General features: G+C 40.7%; 1 protein-coding gene across 1 annotated transcript in view; it reads left to right on the top strand.

Annotated features, from left to right (window-relative positions):
- The window catches only part of LOC110042771 (sushi, von Willebrand factor type A, EGF and pentraxin domain-containing protein 1-like), a 43,146-nt gene that overhangs the window by 6,441 nt on the left and 14,200 nt on the right, over positions 1-22,505 (top strand). Inside the window, exons 5-20 of the mRNA XM_089280644.1 lie at positions 631-825; positions 1,038-1,223; positions 2,437-2,805; positions 7,703-7,888; positions 12,770-12,964; positions 13,155-13,340; positions 14,591-14,959; positions 17,779-17,964; positions 18,314-18,508; positions 18,697-18,882; positions 19,501-19,695; positions 19,887-20,072; positions 20,599-20,793; positions 20,989-21,174; positions 21,508-21,702; positions 21,912-22,097. Of these exons, the coding sequence (XP_089136770.1) occupies positions 631-825; positions 1,038-1,223; positions 2,437-2,805; positions 7,703-7,888; positions 12,770-12,964; positions 13,155-13,340; positions 14,591-14,959; positions 17,779-17,964; positions 18,314-18,508; positions 18,697-18,882; positions 19,501-19,695; positions 19,887-20,072; positions 20,599-20,793; positions 20,989-21,174; positions 21,508-21,702; positions 21,912-22,097 (3,396 nt within the window). The remainder of the gene's footprint in view (positions 1-630; positions 826-1,037; positions 1,224-2,436; positions 2,806-7,702; positions 7,889-12,769; positions 12,965-13,154; positions 13,341-14,590; positions 14,960-17,778; positions 17,965-18,313; positions 18,509-18,696; positions 18,883-19,500; positions 19,696-19,886; positions 20,073-20,598; positions 20,794-20,988; positions 21,175-21,507; positions 21,703-21,911; positions 22,098-22,505) is intronic.

Genomic DNA, 22,505 nt, shown 5'->3' with positions numbered 1-22,505 from the left:
ATACTTTTTCGTCGTTATCGAAAAGAAAATCAGCAAAAGCCCATCACAAATTATGTTTACCGTAATTTAGCATTGGTCTGGACAACGGAGCTAATTGTAACGCGGGTTTGAAACAGGGTTTTGATTGAAGGGTCAGGTCATACATAGGGCAGGGAATATCGCAGATTTTGGTCATAAATAGGGTAAGGGTTTTGGGAAGCGGGCCGTACACCCCCGTTCAATTTTTCCAAGTGTGCCCCCTGGCCGTCGTCTAAGAGTGCATCAGTTTGGAGTCTGCATGTTTGAGCGTGCCTAGCCATGTAAATGAGCTGATCAACTCTTTGTTTACTAAGAGTGATCGATATCCATATTCTCATTACAATATCCATATTCTCATTACAATAGCAGTACGCTGTCAAGAGGAGAGGGGCACAACAGTCAAAGTCAGCATCATTTAGAGAGAAACTTTTTGATATTACACTTTGATTTGTGAAGTCATAATTAAAAGAGTAAAGATAATGGATAATTTTTAGCGATGGCTGGAGCGAGATTACCAAAAACCATATATATAAGCATTCCCAAACTCATACATGTGCTAAAGCTCTTGTCACAGTAGATAAATGTTTAGTTCTTTCCATTTTTCCTTATCAGTTATTAATTGCACGTCCCTGACGGTAGACCCAGGAGGTCCACTGCGCATGAACAGTTGTGATAATCATTATGGAGCACAATGTAACTTCTCTTGTGCAATTGGTTATCGTTTGAATGGCTCGTCAACAGTCACGTGTGTTGCCCCTGGCAACCAACATCCTGGTGTGTGGAACAACACAATACCCATGTGTGAAGGTAAACTAGAAAATTTGACATCTTTTAAGTTAAAATTAAAATGGTCTGATGCAAATTAACCCAACAAAGCTATACCGATGCCCAACGCCTTTATATAGTGGCTTTCTTCATACCCGGTGTTATACATAGTGACAAATCATAAAAGAAACAGTTAAATAAATAAAATGTTTTTTTTATATTTACTACTGTATTAATATTATTTCACATTGCAGCGATCACTTGTCCAGCGTTGCCTGCACCGCCCAATGGTACAAGACTTGGATGTCCAGAGAATGCAACAATATATTATGACACTGTCTGTCAGTTCTCGTGTAACGATGGCTATATATGGTCTGGGTCTCAAGCAAGGAGATGTCAACAGAACGGAACATGGAGTGGACAAAACTTCACTTGCCAAGGTATGTAAAACATATTGCAGTAAAGATCTAAGTAATGACTACAACTCCTGATTATCGGTGATAGGACAAAAACAGCAGATATCAAAAGTTTATGGTCCGAATTAAGATCTCGGGACTGCTATATAAAAAGGACGGGGGGGGGGGGGGGGGCTCGTCGTACTTTTAGGAGTTAAAACAGCGGTTTTGATGCCTTTAAGGGTGTTCAGCCCCAAAAGGTTCAAAAAAACATGACAGGAGATTGTGTTGCTTTAGAATTGGTACTCCTTAGAGGTGAACAATAATTCAAGCCACCCCCACGAAACATGATCTTGATTCCCCTTAGGAGTTGTTTTCAAAATTTCTGACGAACACCCCCGTCCATTTTTATATAGGAGTCTCCCCGGGCCCCTCCGGGAGTAATGGCTACAGTTGCTGACTCTTGGAGTTAGAGGACGAAAACAGCAGATATATTTATGGGCCAAATACTAGCGAAAAGCTTGTGACCTGTTCTGGTACCAAGATCTCGAAACATGAAAAAGTTTATTACTAGCTTTAAGTGGTTTCCTAATCGGTTTTTCGCTACCTGCATCTTATGTCTGAGCTCATAGCATTAGGATATACCGTTGGTAACATCTTTTATTTTAGCTTCAAAGGCGTACAGTGACTTACAGTGTTTGGTATTGAATTGTGATTAACATGTTAAATCACGACTCTTTGCTCCGTTTATACAGGTGTTGTACTGATATGCAGATAAAATTATATCAACGATAAGATGACCTGCAATTAAAAGTAGTACCGTAAAATCCCACGTTAAAGCCCCCCCGGTTATAAGTCCCCCCGAATATAAGCCCTTCTCTTTGCTGACAAAGATATTATTCCGGATACAGGCCCCCGGGTATAAGCCCATCTAATGTTTAAGTGTGTTCCTTTGCGTTTCATTACAAAGATCAAAATTTTTAATTATAAGTTATAGGCTAATAGGGTAATACGGTAATAGCTCTAAATGTAATGGTTTGTTAGCTTTACTTTTACGTTTCTCAGATATGTTTTATCTCGTCGTTCCGTAACATTTTTTTTTAATCTGTTCATACGCACCCCCGGGACATAAGCCTCCCGTTTATAAGCCCACCCAAAATTCGCTTATGAAGTTATATAAACCCAGGGCTTTGATGTGGGATTTTACGGTAGTACTTTTGTCATGACAATTAGCTAATTGGTATATTTTCACTGATAGTGGACGGGTGTAAAAATTACAAAATCCTAAATGGAGTAGATCGCGCTCAAGGATACACATTACAGGCCCAACAGAGATGTGATAGTGACCTGCAACTAGGTTGGTACCGCTTCCACGGACTTGCGGGGGATCAAATGGCGGACACATGCGTTTCCATGCTTCGCTGTGGCACTGTCGCTTCAGGTTGGCTTTCTGGTGTACACCCTACAGTCGCCGATGGTGTGGTGGTTCGTCAAGTCTGTTATAACTGGTTATCGTGCTGTGGTCATAGTGATGACATTAAAGTCCGGAACTGTGGCGCTTTCTTCGTGTATGAATTAAAGCCGCCGCCTTCATGCAATCTGCGGTATTGTGGCAACGGAAGTGCAGGTAAGTTGCTGTGTTGACTTCTTTTAAGTGTCTATGACATGTTTTTTGGTTTGCTATATGGAATCTACTCACGACCGTGATATAGAAGCTGAAAAAAAAAAAAAAAACGATGTATGTCGTTGGTTTTTCGCCACGTTTTACCCATCCGAAAACGTAAAATGTCACTTCCGGTTGGCTCAGGAAACGCCGGATTAGGATCTGGGACTAGTCAGGCTGTGACGTCAAAACAAGAATGTACGTGGACACATTTTTCGAACCAAATAAACAGAAACGAAAAAAAAAAAGTAAAATATACTTGGAAAATCAAGTATAATTCCAATTATTTTTCACGTTTGGTTAGGGAAAGAGACGACGGCAACGACAACGAGAATGTCACCAAACAAAAATTTCAATGAGTAGAACAATGGCTGTGCCGTGCGTTATAATTCTTGGTACATTTCTTTGCCGTCCTCTGCAAATCAACGACGTGAAATGACCAATTTCCAAGTTTTTTGACAACGGGACCCACTACTGCTAATTTCTAGTGTTTCTATTTGGAACTGAACGCATTTGTAGTATATTCAGCAGAGGCAAGTTTTAATACCAACAAACACACCGAATAGATCTAAATGAATGCGAAATTGCAAAGTAAAAGATAAACACCCTTTTTAATAGGCGTCATCTTCACTGTCGCCGTCGTACATGCCTAAGGTCCCTATTGAGTCGAGGACGGGGATTGAGATCAGTATTTAAGGCGAGTACAATCTAACCTTTGAGCTAGGACAATAATCACCCTGTTGTACATATATACTGACTTTCACAGAGAGTTTAAGAACCGAACAGTGACATGAGACATATATTCGTAGACACAGGGGAGGCAGGTAGGGCTAGATGTGGTACCACTGGCAGAAACGTTTCGTTAGACAATTTCACTTTTTTACGCCGCGCTTTCGCTTCAATCTTTGGCATAGTTTGTAACATGTAATTTTGATCTTCCTCTCAACCTTGGACGTTTGTTTCAAATTTCCAAAACACTAGCAGATCGATTTAAAGGATATCGCGCAAGGAATAGTCACTAGTTTATATATTTCTGTTGTAAAATTCTGTCTCGTTTGCAATTCTCGAGTGTTCTTTAACTCATACAGTAAATACCATGTCCCCAATTTTGCCGCCTTTTCATGAGACCACTTCGTTTAGATCAAACTGAAACATCCACGTAACCATTAGACTTGTAAATGAACGAAGTAATATTTAAGTGCAAAGTATGTGTAGATATTAAAACCGGTAACTATTGTATTCCCTCTTGATCTATATCAGATGATTGCAACCAATATTGATTGCTTATCATCTCGTATCTAACGCAGGCCTTATGCATATGACATCATCGTTGATTTCAATGAAAATTTAAAAATCAATTCTCACTAAATTTCTAATTACGCCTGTAAACCGCACACGTTATTGGCATTATGTATAATTTACAGCTAGAAAAACTTCAATATCATTGGAATTCCTACCATATCTGCCGGTGTATTGGCATTCCCTCTCTTCTCTAGTTCCTCGCCAGTAACAATTGAAGAGCTTCTGCTCTCATCTGAAACAACGTTCTTTCCACTCACCGTCGTATCATAATTTTATGGAACCAAGTGCACGCCCTGGCTCGAAACTGGCCTCGTCCTCGGTTCTATTTCTCCAAAATGTGGCGGAAACCAAAATTGGTCGAGGAAATATCCCCCTAAACCCGCGTGTTACGTACGCCATTTTTCACTCGTTGTTCATTGCGGGGTTCACCGTAAAACATGAAATTATCGGATGCAAATTTCAAGATCAAACTCCAATCATGCTGGAATGTCAAACGTGTCTTTACAACTAGGAAATTAACAGTTGCATTGTTTTTCGAAAAGACGTAGGGTGCTTTCAAGAGAAAATGAGGGACAGAGAGGGAGGCTCCCAGTCCAGGCCTTGGAATATGTCAATTCCGCTAGAGTTATTTTAGGGTTGCCGAAAACAGCGGGAGTGCATTTCCTTTTACGTCCGCATGATACCATTATTCTTTAGGTGATCAGGCAATTTAGTAACGGCGGTCCACGGGGAAATACGCTTTTTCGATAGAGGCGCCTTTTACGGGTACATTAGAGACAGTTGGTATTTCTGGCTGGATAAGTCAATGTGGGAGATACATTTTTACATCTCCTTGGGAATAAAATGGCACATGCAGACGGGCGGAAATGTAGTTCTGAGTGGTTAACAAAACATTCCGGCGGAGCATGTTATAAGGGTCGTGGCTGCTGTTATGGACTATGCACTGTGGCTTTTTCAAATGGAGTTTACAAGCCGGTGGACTTCGACATTGATGTTGGCAAGGACAATGAGATTTTCTCCCCACACTGAAGAGAGAAAGCTTACATTAGTGCAAATTAGCCGAAGGTGAAGAAAACGTGGCATGAACATGATCAAACGAAGATGACACCTCCGTTTTTTCTGGTTTTCTCTGTTGGAAAAGCAGTCAGAAGAAGTTGTCCCTTTCGCTCAGTTCAATGTACTTTAGTTGCTGGTACAAAATCATTTTTTGTCGCTTGAATGCGAGTTGTTTTGTCGTTGAACAGAAAAATTGTTTCTGTCGCTGATCACTACCGCGTTGTGAGTTGTTCTGTTTCTCTGTGAATTCAAAATTATTTCTGCCCGGGTTTCTTTCGGTTATCGCTTCGCTCCGAGCTACAGGAGTTGTTTTGTCGCTGTATCAGCATTCACAACTAGTTCTGTTGCTACATTCCCATGATCGCCATGCCTCTAGCTGTTTAATCGCTGTGCCGGCATTCAAAATGATTTCTCTCGCTGAGCGCTACTCTAAGGTATTTGTTATTGTATTCAAAATTATTTCTGACGGTCACTGGTCGTCCCACCTCGAGCTGTTTTGTTGCTGGAGTCCAAGTTATTTCTGTTGCAGGTCGCTTCACGGCGAGCTCTTTTCAATTTGCCACTGTACCGCTATTCAACATTATTTCTGTCGCTGATCACTGATCGCTCTGAGCTGTTGTTTTGTTGAGTTATTTTCTAGGCTGATCGCTACACTCCGAGTTGTTTTATCCGCGCTGTTGAGGTTCAAATAGACTTCTGTCGTATGGTTGAGAATTGTTTTGTTGTGATATAGTATTCAAGTTGATTTCTGTCGCTAATCGCTAGGCTTCGAGTTGTTTTGGTTCCTAGATTCAAAATATTTTAGCTACCCTCCGAACTGTTTTGCAGCTCGGCCAGAATTATATTCTCCTGTTGCTGGGTTGAGGGTAATTTTGCCGCTGGGTTCAAAAATAGTTTTGCCGTAGGAACCAAATTAGTTTTCTTCAGTGGGCTAAGATTTCTTTCGTCGATGGGTTTAGAGGTGTCAGAATCGCTACAGCTTGAAACAGTATTCCATGTTATATATGTTTTCAATATAGAACAATACGTTACCTCTCTGCATGTTGTTATACAAATGAAAGCAAATAAATTCTTTCTTGTTGTCATCGCTGATTTCTTTGATTCAAATTTTCAGGGGAAAAACTTTGATATTTCTTTTACCCAGCGTTTTTATTCCAAATAGGTTGTGGTTCTTTACTAGGGGTTGACACATTATGCCGGCATGATTTCGAGCATAATACTATATGTGGAGCATCGAGCATAATGCCGGCATAATAGTGCATTTTGCCGGCATAATAGTGCTTTCTTGGCGGCATAATAGTGCCATTTTGCAACATAACAGTTATTTCCTTTTTTAGAGCTACTATTGTCCATTTATTAAGTTAAAACTACAAAATTTCAAGCTATTTTAATGTTCTACATGGTTTCCATTACTATTATCGCACTTCACGGGGGTCCCGGAAAAAATTTTTACGGCACAATTATGACTCACCGGGGTCCGGGAAAAAAATTTTTACGGCATAATTATAACTCACCGGGGTCCGGGAAAAAAATTTTGCGGCATAATTACGATTACAATAGTTACAGTCGAGCATAATTTGGAGCATAATAGTCCGTTTTGGGAGCAGTGCCAAAAAGCATAATGCTCGATTTTAGGAGCATAATGTGTCAACCCCTATTCTTTACGCGCTTCTACTGACAAAAACGTATTTCCACGCAGACCGCCCTTTAAAAATTCCCTGATCAACAGGTGAAAGGTATCATGCGGACGTCTGGGGAAATAGACTTCCGTTTCCGTCTAAAACTAAAAATAACTTTAGTGGAATCGACATATCCCAGCCAACGCCCTCAATGTCCCTCTCTGTCCCCTCATTTTCTCTTGGTGCTTTCTATTTGATAAAAAATTCTTGGGCGCTTTCCATTTTGATCAAAAATTCTGGGGCGCTTTCCATTCAACCAAAAATTCCGAAAGTTTCGAAACGGGGACAAATGGTACGGAAATTTCCGGGGGAAAGTCCCAGAAAATGCGGAAATTGTTGAATTTCCGAACAGCGAACTATTCAGCCAAAAAAAAGAAAATTTTGGTGCGCCTCGCAAGTTTATTCTCTTTTCCTGAAATTCCAGAAAATGATGTTGCATTCGACACTGGATATTTTCGGAAGTTCATATCGAAATTTTTCATCTTGTGGAAAGCGTCCCTGGTTTGAACATTTCAAGTGACGAATGGAACATAATTTACCAGAATTTTCGGAAAAAGAGACAACCTCGCGTTGTATACCAAAATTTTCGGAGATCCCTTACCCAGAATTTCCGTTTCTTTTGATTTTCTTCTGAAATTTCCAGAATTTTCGGTTGAATAATTCGCTCTTTCGGTAATTCAACAATTTTCTGGAAAGTTTCCCAGAAAATCAGTACCGTACCATGTGTGCCCTTTTCGAATTTTTCGGAAGTTTTAATTGAATAAAAAGCATCCATAGTGTTGCATGAAATCATTTATCTTTGTGTTCTTTTTTGCTCACCGTAGACTATATGTGCCCAGCGTTGCCTGCACCGCCCAATGGAATAAAATTTGGATGCCCAGAGAATGCAACAGTGTATAATGATACAGCCTGTCAGTTCTCGTGTAATGATGGCTATACAGGGTCTGGGTCTCAACAAAGAAGATGTCAACCAAATGGAACTTGGAGTGGACAAGACGTTGCTTGCCAAAGTATGCAAAACATGTCGCAATAAAGATCTAAGTAATGTCTGCAGCTCCTGACTATCGTTGACAGATATCATACAACTAAGGACCTAATATGAGGAAAAAGCTAGTAACTTATTCTGGTGACAAAATCTCGGGAAAGAAAAAGGCTTCCGCAATTAATCCACTACGTAGCTTTTTACGTTATGTCAGTTAACAAAAGAACTTGTTTCGAGTCGTTCGTATCAAAGCAGTCGAACGCCATTTTAAAGCCAACTGATAACTTTTATTATAGCTATTAAGGAAAGCTTCTCTTTTGACACATCCCTCGACCTGGTGTCGAGGCTATAGAACAATACCTATTGTCACATCCTTTCTCTTATAAAAAAAAAATAAAAGTAAAAAAAAATCTAGATCGATCGATTAAAGTGTTAGAAACTAATCAGCTATTGTCAGAATCAAAGATCAATGTTCTATCAAAGTCAATCAATGTTTAAACAATGTTCAATCAATGTCTGGTGACAAAGTCCTGTAAGTACGAGGGCGGTTTAACAGCCCTTCCTGAGCGTGTTTTGTAACCAGTGGCCTGTGAGAATGGCTCAATAGGCGTGGCTACGGCTGGCTCTTTGGGATGTGGAGTCACGGTCCTTTCAGAGCGGGTTGTGTGACCAGTGGGGTCAGGTGATGGCTTGATAGGGGTGGCCACAGCTGGCTCTCTGGGCGCTGGAGTCATGGGCAACGCCGGTGTTGTATGTGCATGGAGACCTCGTGTTTTGATTAGCATGTCATCCTCCTTTGTCTTTCGCAAGTGCTTCCGATTGCGGCGGTATTGGGCTCCATCTTCTGTGATGACTTCATATGACCGTATCCCGACTTGCTTGCCTACTCTTGCTTTCACAGCTTCTTTAGTTGTGCTTCCAGGAGGAATGAATCTGACTATGTCTCCTTTCTGTAGTTCTGGTAAATCCTTGGCTCCTTTATTGTAGTTTGCGGCTTGTTTATCTTTGTTTGCCATGATCTTCTGATAGACGTTTTCGTCCACTGTTGGTTTCAGAAGTTTAGGCATTGTAGGCAATTGAGTTCGCGTTCGTCTACTCATGAGTCGCATTACGGGGCTGGTATCCATGCCTTGCGTTGGCGTGTTTCTATACTCAAGGAGCGCGAGATAAGGGTCAGTTCTTGCCTTTCGTGACTTCTTCAAAATAGTTTTCGCTGACTTCACTGCTGCCTCCACTTTCCCATTGCTCTGAGGATATTTCGGGGAACTTGTGTTGTGCTTGAAGTTCCACTGACGGCTGAACTCTCGGAACTCGTCGGAACTGAACTGTGAACCATTGTCCGACATACACGTTTCTGGTATACCGTGTCTGGCAAATTGAGACTTGAGCTTGCGAATCACCGTACCAGATCTTGTGTTCTCCAGTACATCAATCTCCCAGAACGAGGAGTAGTAATCAACAGTGATTAGGTAATCTCGGCCATTGAAGTTGAACAGGTCTACTCCAACTTTCTCCCAGGGAAGGTCTGGTGATTCATGAGGGATAAACGTTTCCTTAGACTGTCGTTTGTCAAACGCACGGCAGACGTCACACTTTTCAATGAAGTGCTTCACATCGGTGCTCATCCCTGGCCAATAAATGCACTCTCTGGCTCGAGACAGACTGCTGGCAGTTCCGGTGTGTGCATAATGAACTCGGTTCACCATCTGGCGCTGAAGAGACTTGGGAATTACCACTCGCTCACCTCGGAGAACAATTCCATCTTGCATACTGAGCTCATCTCGTACGCCAAAGAAGGGCGTTAACTGGTGAGGGACTTCCTGCTTGGTTTCGGGCCAACCTGCCTTAATGACCTTCATCAACTCTTGGAGAACTTCATCTTGCTCTGTGTGAGCTCTGATTTCGTGTAGGGTAGCAGGTTTCACTCTTATGTGTTCCACCATGTTGACGCTCTCGAATTCTTCAGCAGTCTTCTGTACTACATCATAGGGAAGGAACGCGCGGCTTAAGGTATCAGCCAAATACATGGTGCTTCCTCGACGGTAATTCAACTTGATGTCATACAATTGTGTTCGCATGAGCATACGCTGAAGTCGCTTAGGAGCCTTGTGTAGTGACTTCTTGAAGATCATTTCTAAGGGCTTGTGATCAGACTGTACTGCTACACATCTGCCATACGTGTAGGTATGGAACTTCTCCAAGCCGTAGACAACTGCCAACAACTCCTTCTCAATTTGGGCATAGCGCGTCTCTGCGTCTGTCAGTGCACGGCTGGCGCAGGCAATAGGCTGATCATTCTGCATGATGACTGCTCCCAGGCCCTTGTCTGAAGCATCACATTGGAGGGTCACACTCTTGGTGGAGTCAAAATACTGAAGAACTGGGGCTTGAGTAACAAGAGATTTCACCTGGCTGACAGCTCTGTCATGGATGTCAGCCCAAAACCATTCCGTATTTTGCACAGTGAGCTGGCGGAGTGGCGCGCAAACATCGCTTAAACGTGGCAGAAATTTGCTAAGGTAATTTGTAAAGCCGATGAATCTTCGGACGCCGGCTACATCGGTTGGTGTTGGCATCTCTTGAACTGCTCTAATCTTTTCCGGGTCTGCCTTGAGACCTTCGGATGTGATCACGTGACCCATGAACGGTACTTCTTTGGACCTCAGCTTGACTTTCTCTTTGTTTAACTTAATGTTCTTTTCCTTGCACCTCTGCATAAGCTGTAGGAGGTTTCTATCATGGTCTTGCAAGGCTTCTTCTTCAGTAGTGCCCTCTCCATGGATCAAAATGTCGTCATGTATCGGGAGTACACCTTTCAGGTTCTCCAAGGCGTTGTTGAGCCTCCGCTGGAATTCTTCTGGGGCTGGGCTTACGCCGAATGGCAGACGACACCATCGGAATCTTCCGAAGGGCGAGTTAAACGTTGTTAACATTGAACTTTCATCCGTCAGCTCCACATGCCAAAACCCATTTTTAACATCGACGGTTGAGAACACTTTCGCTCTTCCAAGCTCTGGCAGTATTTCATCTATAGTGGGCGTTGGGTAGTGGCTTCTCTTTAATGCTTCATTCAGATCCTTAGGATCCAGGCATACTCGGAGCTGTCCATTGGGCTTCCGAGCTGTAACTAGGCTTGAAACCCAAGGCGTTGGTCCAGTCACTTTCTTGATTACACCCAGGCGCTGAAGTTTCTCTAATTCTTGTTTCAGCTTCTCCTTAAGTGCTACCGGCACTCGTCGAGGAGGGTGTACGACTGGCTGAACATCTTCTCTAACTTCAAGGTTGTACTGGCCTTCTAACTTCCCAGTACCTTGGAAGACATCAGGATAATCCTTCAATAGCACTTCTTGCGTGACAGGATTTGCTTCAACGGATAGAATGTTGTGTTGCTGTACCTTAATTAAGTCCATCTCTTGAATTGTAGGACTTCCAAGTATGGGCATGCATCTGTTTCCATCCACAACGACAAAATCAACTTGATACATCTTGTGATTCTTTGGGTTATGGACTTCTAGTGTGCACTGTCCCAGCGGTGTCACGGTTGTTTTGTTGTACATCGTCAAGACCTTTCGTGTGGCCTTTAGTTTGCTTTTATCGCGAAGGAGATTGGCGGGCACCAAGTTGCAAGTCGCGCCGCTGTCAAGTTGGAACTTGATTGCTGATTTGTCTACGTAAAGGGTCGCAAGTAACTTCTTTGCGTGTTTCCGGTCGCTGGACGAATTAATCACTTCGCTTTGAATCTCTGACTCCAGAGTCAAACAGTATTCATCATCTTCATCTTCGTCTGTTTCCACAACGTTGACTTTTGTGTTGAGTCGACACTGGGTTGTGAAGTGGTTCATCTTTTTGCAACTCAAACATCTTTTTCCGAATGCTGGACATTTGTCGCGGCGTTTTTCGTGTTTGTTTCCACAAAACTTGCATGTCACGAATTCCTTCGATTTGGGTTTCTTTCGATGATTAGCATCTGGCACGCGATCAGCGGCTGGCACGCGATCCTTGTCATCTTTGAAACTTGGCAATTTTCTACCCAGTTTTGGGGGACGTTTCTGGTTTTCTTTCACAAAATGTACCTCACCCTGGTCCGGCTCAAGCGTTTTGCTTTGATCCTTGGACAGTGCAACGGCACGGCATGTTTGAAGACACTTTTCTAAATTTAAATCGCGCTCTTTAAGTAAATCTGCTCGAAGTTGTTTATCTCGTATTCCACAAATGATACGATCACGCACTAATGAATCTTTTAGAGTTCCAAAATTGCATGTTGACGCCAGGACTTTTAAATCTGTTACAAACCTTTCAAATGGCTCTCCTGGTTCTTGAAAGCGCTGAAAGAATTTATACCTCTCCACGGTTTCATTCTTTTTCGGATTGCAATGTGCTTCAAAGCCTTCCAAAACGTGACTCAAATTTCGGTCATCTGGTTCGCGTGTGAAGCTCAAAGTTTCATAGATTTCTCTGCCTTTACTTCCGATGAGGTAAAGAAACAGCTTTATTTTCGTCTTTTCGTCTTTTCCGGCCATGGCAAGATCCATGTAAAGCTCCACTTCTTCCTTCCACCGTTTCCAGCTACTCGAAAGACTTCTGACACTCCCACTTCTGACTCCCACTTCTGACACCATGTTTCGAGTCGTTCGTATCAAAGCAGTCGAACGCCATTTTAAAGCCAACTGATAACTTTTATTATAGCTATTAAGGAAAGCTTCTCTTTTGACACATCCCTCGACCTGGTGTCGAGGCTATAGAACAATACCTATTGTCACAGAACTTTCGTTGTCAAAAGTACAGTTTACGTCTTCGTGTGTGAGTGTGTTAGGGTTATTTTCGTATACAATGAAAAAGGTCATCATTATCAACTGTTTATTTACCAAGAGTGATTGATATCAATATTTTATCCACGTTTCCTTATCAGTTATCAATTGCACGTCGCTGACGGTAGACCCAGGAGGTCCACTACGCATGAGCAGCTGTGATAATCATTATGAAGCACAATGTAACTTCTCTTGTACAATTGGCTATCGTTTGAATGGCTCGTCATCGGTGACGTGTGTTGCCCCTGGCAACCAACATCCTGGAGTATGGAACAACACAATACCCATATGTGAAGGTAAACTAGAAAATGTGACATCTTTTAAGTTAAAATTAAAATGGTCTGAGGCAAATTCACCCAACAAAGCCATACCGATGCCCACTGTGTTATACATAGTGCCAAATCATAAAAGAAACTGTTAAATAAATAAAGAGTTTTTTTGTTGTTGATATTTTTACTACTGTATCAATATTATTTCATATTGTAGCGATCACTTGTCCAGCGTTGCCTGCACCGTCCAATGGTACAAGACTTGGATGTCCAGAGAATGCAACAATGTATTATGACACTGTCTGTCAGTTCTCGTGTAATGATGGCTATATAGGGTCTGGTTCTCAAGCAAGGAGATGTCAACAGAACGGAACTTGGAGTGGACAAAACTTCACTTGCCAAGGTATTTAAAACATATTGCAGTAAAGATCTAAGTAATGACTACAACTCCTGATTATCGGTGATAGGACAAAAACAGCAGATATCAAAAGTTTATGGACCGAATTAAGATCTAGGGACTCCCATATAAAAAGGACGGGGGGAGGGGGGGGGGGGGGGGGCTCGTCGTACCTTTTAGCAGTTAAAACAGCGGTTTTGATGCCTTTAAGGGTGTTCAGCTCCAAAAGGTTCATGGCGGGAGTTTTTGAGGTATCTTTTAGGGTATTGAGCAGAAAAAAAACAGAAAAACAAAAAACAAAAACAAAAACAAAAAACAAAAAACATGACAGGAGATCGTGTTGCTATAGAATTGGCACCCCTTAGAGGTTAACAATAATTCAAGCCACCCCCACAAAACATGATTTTGGTTCCCCTTAGGGGTTGTTTTCAAAATTTCTGACGAACACCCCCGTCCATTTTTATATAGGAGTCTCCCCGGGCCCCTCCGGGAGTAATGGCTACAGTTGCTGACTCTTGGAGTTAGAAGACAAATACGAGCGAAAAGCTTGTGACCTGTTCTGGTACCAAGAACTCGAAACATGAAAAAGTTTATTGTAATTACTCACTCTAAGTGTTTTCCTAATCGGTTTTCGTTACCTACATCTTATGTCTGAGCTCATAGCAATAGGATGTACGGTTGGAATCTTCTTTTATTTTAGCTTTAAGGGCGTATAGTGACTTCCAGTGTTTGGTATTGAATTGTGATTAACATGTTAAATCACGACTCTTTGCTCCGTTCATACAGATGTTGTGTTAATATGCAGATAAAATTATATCAACGATAAGATGACCTGCGATTAAAAGTAATACCGTAAAATCCCACGTTAAATCCCCCCCGGTTATAAGCCCCCCCCGAATATGAGCCCTTCTCTTTGGTAACAAAGATATTATTCCGGATATAGACCCCCCCCGGATATAAGCCCATCTAATGTATAACTGCGTTCCTTTTGCGTTATAGGCTAAGAGGGTAATACGGTGATAGCTCTAAATGTAATGGTTTGTTAGCTTTGATTCGTTTCTCAGATATGTTTTATCTCGTCGTTCCGTAACATTTTTTTTTAATATGTTTATACGCACCCCCCGGACATATGCCTCCCGTTTATAAGCCCACCCAAAACCGCTTTTGAAGTTATATAAGCCCAGGGCTTTGATGTGGGATTTTACGGTAGTAATTTTGTCATGACAATTAGCTAATTGGTATATTTTCACTGATAGTGGACGGGTGTAAAAATTACAAAATTCTAAATGGAGTAGATCGCGCTCAAGGATACACATTACAGGCGCAACAGATATGTGATAGTGACCTGCAACTAGGTTGGTACCGCTTCCAAGGACTTGCGGGGGATCAAATGGCGGACACGTGCGTTTCCATGCTTCGCTGTGGCACTGTCGCTTCAGGTTGGCTTTCTGGTGTACACCCTACAGTCGCCGATGGTGTGGTGGTTCGTCAAGTCTGTTATAACTGGTTATCGTGCTGTGGTCATAGTGATGACATTAAAGTCCGGAACTGTGACGCTTTCTTTGTGTATGAATTAAAGCCGCCGCCTTCGTGCAATCTGCGGTATTGTGGCAACGGAAGTGCAGGTAAGTTGCTGTGTTGACTTCTTTCAAGTGTCTATGACATGCTTTTTGGTTTGCTATATGGAATCTACTCAAGACCTTGATATGGAAATAGAAAAAAAAAAAAACAAAGACAAAAACAAAGACAATAAAAAAAGAAACATCGTTGTTTTTTCGCCACGTTTTACCCATCCGAAAACGTAAAATATCACTTCCAGTTGGGTCAGAAACCGCGGGATTAGGATCTGGGACTATTCAGGCTGTGACGTCAAAACAAGAACGTACGTGGACACATTTTTCGAACCAAATAAACAGAAACGAATAAAAAAAAAAGTGAAATATACTTGGAAGATCAAGTATAATTCCAATTTGGTTCAAAATTGTAAACATTTACGAAAGATATATAAACCTAGTTCTAGTTGTAGTTCCGGGTCCTAGCCCCGCCCCGCGGTTTCTCATTCAACCGGAAGGGAAATTTCACATTTTCAGTTGGTTAAAACACGGGGAATAAAAAACGTTATCCATTTTGTATTTTTTCGATTTCCATATCATGATCTCATGTAGATTCCATAAAACAAATAAAAGAATATCCGTCATGTACACGTTAAAGGCTTCAGTCAAAAAATGGGATTATCTTTCACGTTTAGTTAGGGAAAGAGACGACGGTAACGGTAACGAGAACGTCACCAAACAAAAAGTTCAATGTGTAGAACAGTGGCTGTGCACGAGCGTTATAATTCGTGGTACATTTCTTTGCCGTCCTCTGCAAATCAACGACGTGAAATGACCAATTTTCAAGTTTTTTGACAACGGGACCCACTACTGCTAATTTCTAGTGTTTCTATTTGGAACTGAACGCATTCCTAGTATATTCAGCAGAGGCAAGTTTTAATACCAACAAACACACCAAATAGATCTAAATGAATGCGAAATTGCAAAGTAAAAGATAAACACACTTTTTAATAGGTGCCATCTTCACTGTCGCCGTCGTACATGCGTAAGGTCCCTATTGAGTCGAGGACGGGGGACGAGATCAGTATTTAAGGCAGATACAATCTAACCTTTTAGCTAGGACAAAAATCACCCTGTTGTAAATATATACTGACTTTTACAGAGAGTTTAGGACCGAATCGAACAGTGACACGAGACATATATTCGTAGACACAGGGGAGGCAGGTAGGGCTAGATGTGGTACCACTGGTAGAAACGTTTTGTTAGAAAATTTCACTTTTTTGAACGCCGCGCTTTCGCGTCAATCTTTGGCATAGTTTATAACATGTAATTTTGATTTTCCTCTCAACCTTGAACGTTTGTTTCAAATTTCCAAAACACTAGCAGACCGATTTAAAGGAGAACGCGCAAGAAATAGTCATTAGTTTATATTTCTGTTGTAAATTCTGTCTCATTTGCTATTCTCGAGTGTTCTTTAACTCATACAGTAAATACCATGTCCCCAATTTTGCCACCTTTTCATGAGACCACTTCTTTTAGATCAAACTGAAACATCCACGTAACCATTAGATTTGTAAATGAACGAAGTAATATTTGAGTGCAAAGTACGTTCAGTTTTTAAAACCGGCAACTATTATATTCCCTCTTGATGTATACTAGATGATTACAACCAATGTTGATCGCTTGTCATCTCGTATCTAACGCAGGCCTTATGCATATGACGTAATTGTTAATTACAATGAAAATTTAAAAATCAATTCTCACTAAATTTCTGATTGCGCCTGTAAACCACACACGTTATTGGCATTATGTATAATTTGCAGCTAGAAAAACTTCAATATCATTGGAATTCCTACCATATCTGCCGATGTGCTGGCATTCCCCCTCTTCTCTAGTTCCTCGCCAGTAACAATTGAAGAGCTTCTGCTCTCATCAGAAACGCCGTTCTTTCCACTCACCGTCGTATCATAATTTTATGGAACCAAGTGCACGCCCTGGCTCGAAAGTGGCCTCGTCCTCGGTTCTATTTCTCCAAAATTTCGCCGAAACCAAAATTGGTCGAGAAAATATCCCCCTAAACCCGCGTGTTACGTACGCCATTTTTCACTCGTTGTTCATTGCGGGGTTCACCGTAAAACATAAAATTATCGAATGCAAATTTCAAGATCAAACTCCAATCATGCTGGAATGTCAAACGTGTCTTTACAACTAGGAAATTAACAGTTGCATTGTTTTTCGAAAAGACGTAGGGTACTTTCCATTTGATAAAAAATTCTTGGGCGCTTTCCATTTTGATCAAAAATTCTGGGGCGCTTTCCATTCAACCAAAAATTCCGAAAGTTTCGAAACGGGGACAAATGGTACGGAAATTTTTGGGGAAAAGTTCCAGAAAATGCGGAAATTGTTGAATTTCCGAACAGCGAACTATTCAGCCAAAAAAAAGAAAATTTTGGTGCGCCTCGCAAGGTTATTCTCTTTTCCTGAAATTCCAGAAAATGATGTTGCATTCGACACTGGATATTTTCGGAAGTTCATATCGAAATTTTTCATCTTGTGGAAAGCGTCCCTGATTTGAACATTTCAAGTGACGAATGGAACATAATTTACCAGAATTTTCGGAAAAAGAGACAACCTCGCGTTGTATACCAAAATTTTCGGAGATCCCTTACCCAGAATTTCCGTTTCATTTGATTTTCTTTTGAAATTTCCAGAATTTTCGGTTGAATAATTCGCTTTTTCGGTAATTCAACAATTTTCTGGAAAATTTCCCAGAAAATCAGTACCGTATCATGTGTGCTCTTTTCGAATTTTCGGAAGTTTTTATTGAATGAAAAGCATCCATAGTGTTGCATGAAATCATTTATCTTTGTGTTCTTTTTTGCTCACCGTAGACTATATGTGCCCAGCGTTGCCTGCACCGCCCAATGGAATAAAATTTGGATGCCCAGAGAATGCAACAGTGTATAATGATACAGCCTGTCAGTTCTCGTGTAATGATGGCTATACAGGGTCTGGGTCTCAACAAAGAAGATGTCAACCAAACGGAACTTGGAGTGGACAAGACTTTGCTTGCCAAAGTATGCAAAACATGTCGCAATAAAGATCTAAGTAATGTCTGCAGCTCCTGACTATCGTTGACAGATATCATACAACTAAGGACCTAATATGAGGAAAAAGCTAGTAACTTATTCTGGTGACAAAATCTCGGGAAAGAAAAAGGCTTCCGCAATTAATCCACTACGTAGCTTTTTACGTTATGTCAGCCTGAGTTAACAAAACAACTTTCGTTGTCAAACGTACAATTTACGTCTTCGTGTGTGAGTGTCTTAGGGTTATTTTCGTATACAATGAAAAAGGTCATCATTATCAACTGTTTATTTACCAAGAGTGATTGATATCAATATTTTATCCACGTTTCCTTATCAGTTATCAGTTGCACGTCTCTGACGGTAGACCCAGGAGGTCCACTGCGCATGAGCAGCTGTGATAATCATTATGGAGAAAAGTGTAACTTTTCTTGTGCACTTGGCTATCGTTTGAATGGCTCGTCATCGGTGACGTGTGTTGCCCCTGGCAACCAACATCCTGGAGTATGGAACAATACAATACCCAGATGTGAAGGTAAACTAGAAAACTAAACAGCTTATGGGAATTCACACAACTAAGTTAATAGATGTCTTTACATTGTTAAACCTAACCCAGTGTTATACATAGCTCCATATCACAATAGAGGCCATTATCATTATTAAATATATACAAGGTTTCTTAAATTTCAGGTTGTATTTTTTTAATTTCATTTTACACTGCAGTAATATCGTGTCCAGCGTTGCCTCCACCGTCCAATGGTGCAAGACTTGGATGTCCATCGAATGCAACGATGTATTATGATACTGTCTGTCAGTTCTCGTGTAATGATGGCTATATAGGGTCTGGTTCTCAAGCAAGGAGATGTCAACACAATGGAACTTGGGAAGGACAAGACTTCACTTGTCAAAGTATGTAAAACATATTCCAATAAAGATCTAAGTAATGATTACAGCTCCTGACTATCGGCATTAGCACAAAAACAGCAGATATCATAAGTTTATGGACCGAATATGAGGACAAAGCTACGTAGTAACTTATTTTGGTAGCAAGATCTCGAGACATGGAAACATTACCGAAATTAATCTACCACGCTGTAGCTGACGTGTTTTTAACGTTAGATTCTCAAAAAAGGTCTTTGGTTGTCTAAATGTGCACCGTAGGTCTTGATGTGTGAGTTTTCAAAGGGTTCTTTTCACAAACAATTAAGGGAATTCATCATAATGAACTGTTAATTTACCAGGAGTGATTGGTATCCTTATTCTCAATATAATAGCAGTGCGCTGCCAAGAAGAGAGGTTAACAAGAATCAACGTCATCATCAACTAGGGAGGAGCGTGTTCAATATTAAACAATGATTTGTGAAATGATATTCAAAAGAGTGAAGAACTTTTGATTATTCATTGCTTGTTTGAAAGCAATTCCCCAAAACTATAAAGGGTATATGAGCATTCTAAAATTTATATATGTACCAAAGTTCAGTTCACTGTGAAAACAAACATTAAGCTCTCTCCATTTTTCCTTATCAGTTATCAATTGCACGTCCCTGACGGTAGACCCAGGAGGTCCACTGCACATGAACAGCTGTGATAATCATTATGGGGCACAATGTAATTTTTCTTGTGCAATTGGCTATCGTTTGAATGGCTCATCAACAGTCACGTGTGTTGCCCCTGGCAACCAACATCCTGGAGTGTGGAACAATACAATACCCAGATGTGAAGGTAAACTAGAAAACGGAACAACATATAGACTTATACGAATTCACCCTATACAATTACATAGAAGTGTTTACATGATAGAGGCCACACAGCTCCTCATTAGAAAGGAAACCCTTTTCATGATTGAATTAATACGAGGTTTCATCAACTTTTGTACTATATTTCTTAACCCTCAGTATTATTTCTTACTACAGTGATCACGTGTCCAGCGCTGCCTACACCGTCCAATGGTACAAGACTTGGATGTCCAGGGAATGCAACAATGTATTATGATACTATCTGTCAGTTCTCGTGTAATGATGGCTATATAGGGTCTGGGTGTCAAGCAAGGAGATGCCAACACAATGGAACTTGGAGCGGACAAGACTTCACTTGTCAAAGTATGTAAAACATGATGCAATGCTATAGCCTGACAATTGGTAATAGTACAATAACTGCAGATATCATAAAATTATGGACCGAATATGAACAAAAATCTAGTAACTTTTTCTGGTACCAAGATCTCGAGACGAGAAAAGGTTACCGCAATTGATCCAGGTAGCTGTGGGTTGTCAACGTTTTACGTTATATACACCTATAAAAAGAGCTTTTTAATATCAGTCACTCTGTTTACCATTAGTAATTGATATCCATATTCTCCATAGAAAAGTAGTACGCAGTCAAGAGGACGGGTGGAAGAGAATCAACGTCATCCTGAACTAGGGAGAGCTTATTTAACTATGCTTTACGATTTGTGTAATGACACTTTAAAGAGTAAAGGTGATTGAGAGGTCAATTGATATTTAAGTGTTAGAAAGAGATTACCAAAAAGTATAAAGAGTATATAAGCGGTCTCAACTTCAGGCATGCACCAAAGTTCTTATCACAGTAAATAAATGTTAGTTTTTCGCCATTTCTCCTTATCAGTCATCAACTGCACGTCCCTGACGGTAGACCCAGGAGGTCCACTGCGCATGAACAGCTGTGATAATCAATATGGAGCTCAATGCAACTTTTCTTGCGCAATTGGCTATCGTTTGAATGGCTCGTCAACGGTCTCGTGCGTTGCCCCTGGCAACCAACATCCTGGAGTATGGAACAATACGATACCCAGATGTGAAGGTAAACTCGAAAACTGAACAACTTATAGACTTAAACGAATTCACCGAACACAATAATTTAGATGTGTTTACATGATAGAGGCTACACAGCTCCCCATTAGAAAGGGAACCCTTTTCATGATTGAATCAGTTAGGGGGTTTATAATCTTTCGTATTATGTTTTTTTTTTTTACCATCAATATTAATCTGACTACAGTGATAACGTGCCCAGCGTTGCCTACACCGTCCAATGGTACAAGGATTGGATGTCCAGAGAATGCAACGATGTATTATGATACTGTCTGTCAGTTTTCGTGTAATGATGGCTATATAGGGTCTGGTTGTCAAGCAAGGAGATGTCAACAAAATGGAACTTGGAGTGGACAAGACTTCACTTGTCAAAGTATGTAAAACATGTTGCTACAGCCTGACAATTGGTAATAGTGCAATAACTGCAGATATCATAAAATTATGGACCGAATATGAACAAAAATCTAGTAACTTGTTCCGGTACCAAGATCTCGAGACAAGGAAAGGTTACCGCAATTGATCCAGGTAGCCGTAGATTGTTAACGTTTTACGTTATATATATATCCATAAAAAAGGACTTTGTTGTCTAAAGTACAGTTACGTCCTCATGTGTACGTTTTCACGGACAATTAAGGAAATCATCATTATGAACTTTTATATACCAAGAGTGATCGATATTCATATTTTCTATACCTTTCGTTATCAGTTATCAATTGCACGTCTCTGACGGTAGACCCAGGAGGTCCACTGCGCATGAGCAGCTGTGATAATCATTATGGAGCACAATGTAACTTTTCCTGTGCAATTGGCTATCGTCTGAATGGCTCGTCAACAGTCACGTGTGTCGCCCCTGGCAACAAACACCCCGGTGTTTGGAACAATACTATACCCAGATGTGAAGGTAAACTAGAAAGCTAAACTTAATGCTCTTATGTGAATTCACCCAACACAATTATATAGAGGTCTTTACAAAGTGAAACGTGGAACCAGTTTTATACAAAGCTGCATATCATAAAAGACCCCGTTGTCATTATTAAATCAATTGAAGGGTCATTAAAATTTCGGGGTTTTTTGTATTCTTTTGACCATCATTACTTTTTCACACCGCAGGGATCACGTGTCCAGCGGTGCCTGCACCGTCAAATGGAACAAGACTTGGATGTCCAGGGAATGCAACAATGTATTATGATACTGTCTGTCAGTTCTCGTGTAATGATGGCTATATAACGTCTGGTTCTCAAGCAAGGAGATGTCAACACAATGGAACTTGGAGTGGACAAGACTTCACTTGCCAAAGTATGTAAAACATGTTGTAATAAAGATCTAAGTAATAACTACAGCTTCTGATTATCGGTGATCACAGATACAATGAGTTTATGGATCGAATATGAGCAAAATGCTAGTAACTTATTCTGGTACCAAAATCTCGTGACAAGAAGAGGTCACTGCAATTAATATATTACGCCATAGCTTGTAAGCTTTTTACGTTATATCCATAAAAAAGAGTTAACGTCAACGTTTTACGTTATTTATTAAATCCATTTTGAAATCACTGGTTATCCTTGCAATCTGATTGGCTCTCAATGGTGCGATTTATTCACGAATCGCACTATTTTTTGCTCTAAATCGCATCTTTTTCTCAGCCATTGAGAATGGGACAGTGAAACAAAACAACAAATCAGATTTCAATATTAGTTTAAAGTA

The sequence above is a fragment of the Orbicella faveolata genome, unplaced genomic scaffold, assembly GCF_042242905.1.
Source record: "Orbicella faveolata isolate gen_17 unplaced genomic scaffold, um_ofav_v1 contig_48, whole genome shotgun sequence".
In the NCBI taxonomy this organism is placed as follows: Eukaryota; Metazoa; Cnidaria; class Anthozoa; order Scleractinia; family Merulinidae; genus Orbicella; species Orbicella faveolata.
The sequence above is the reverse complement of the archived record's forward strand: the minus strand, read 5'-3'. Positions and strand labels throughout refer to the sequence as shown.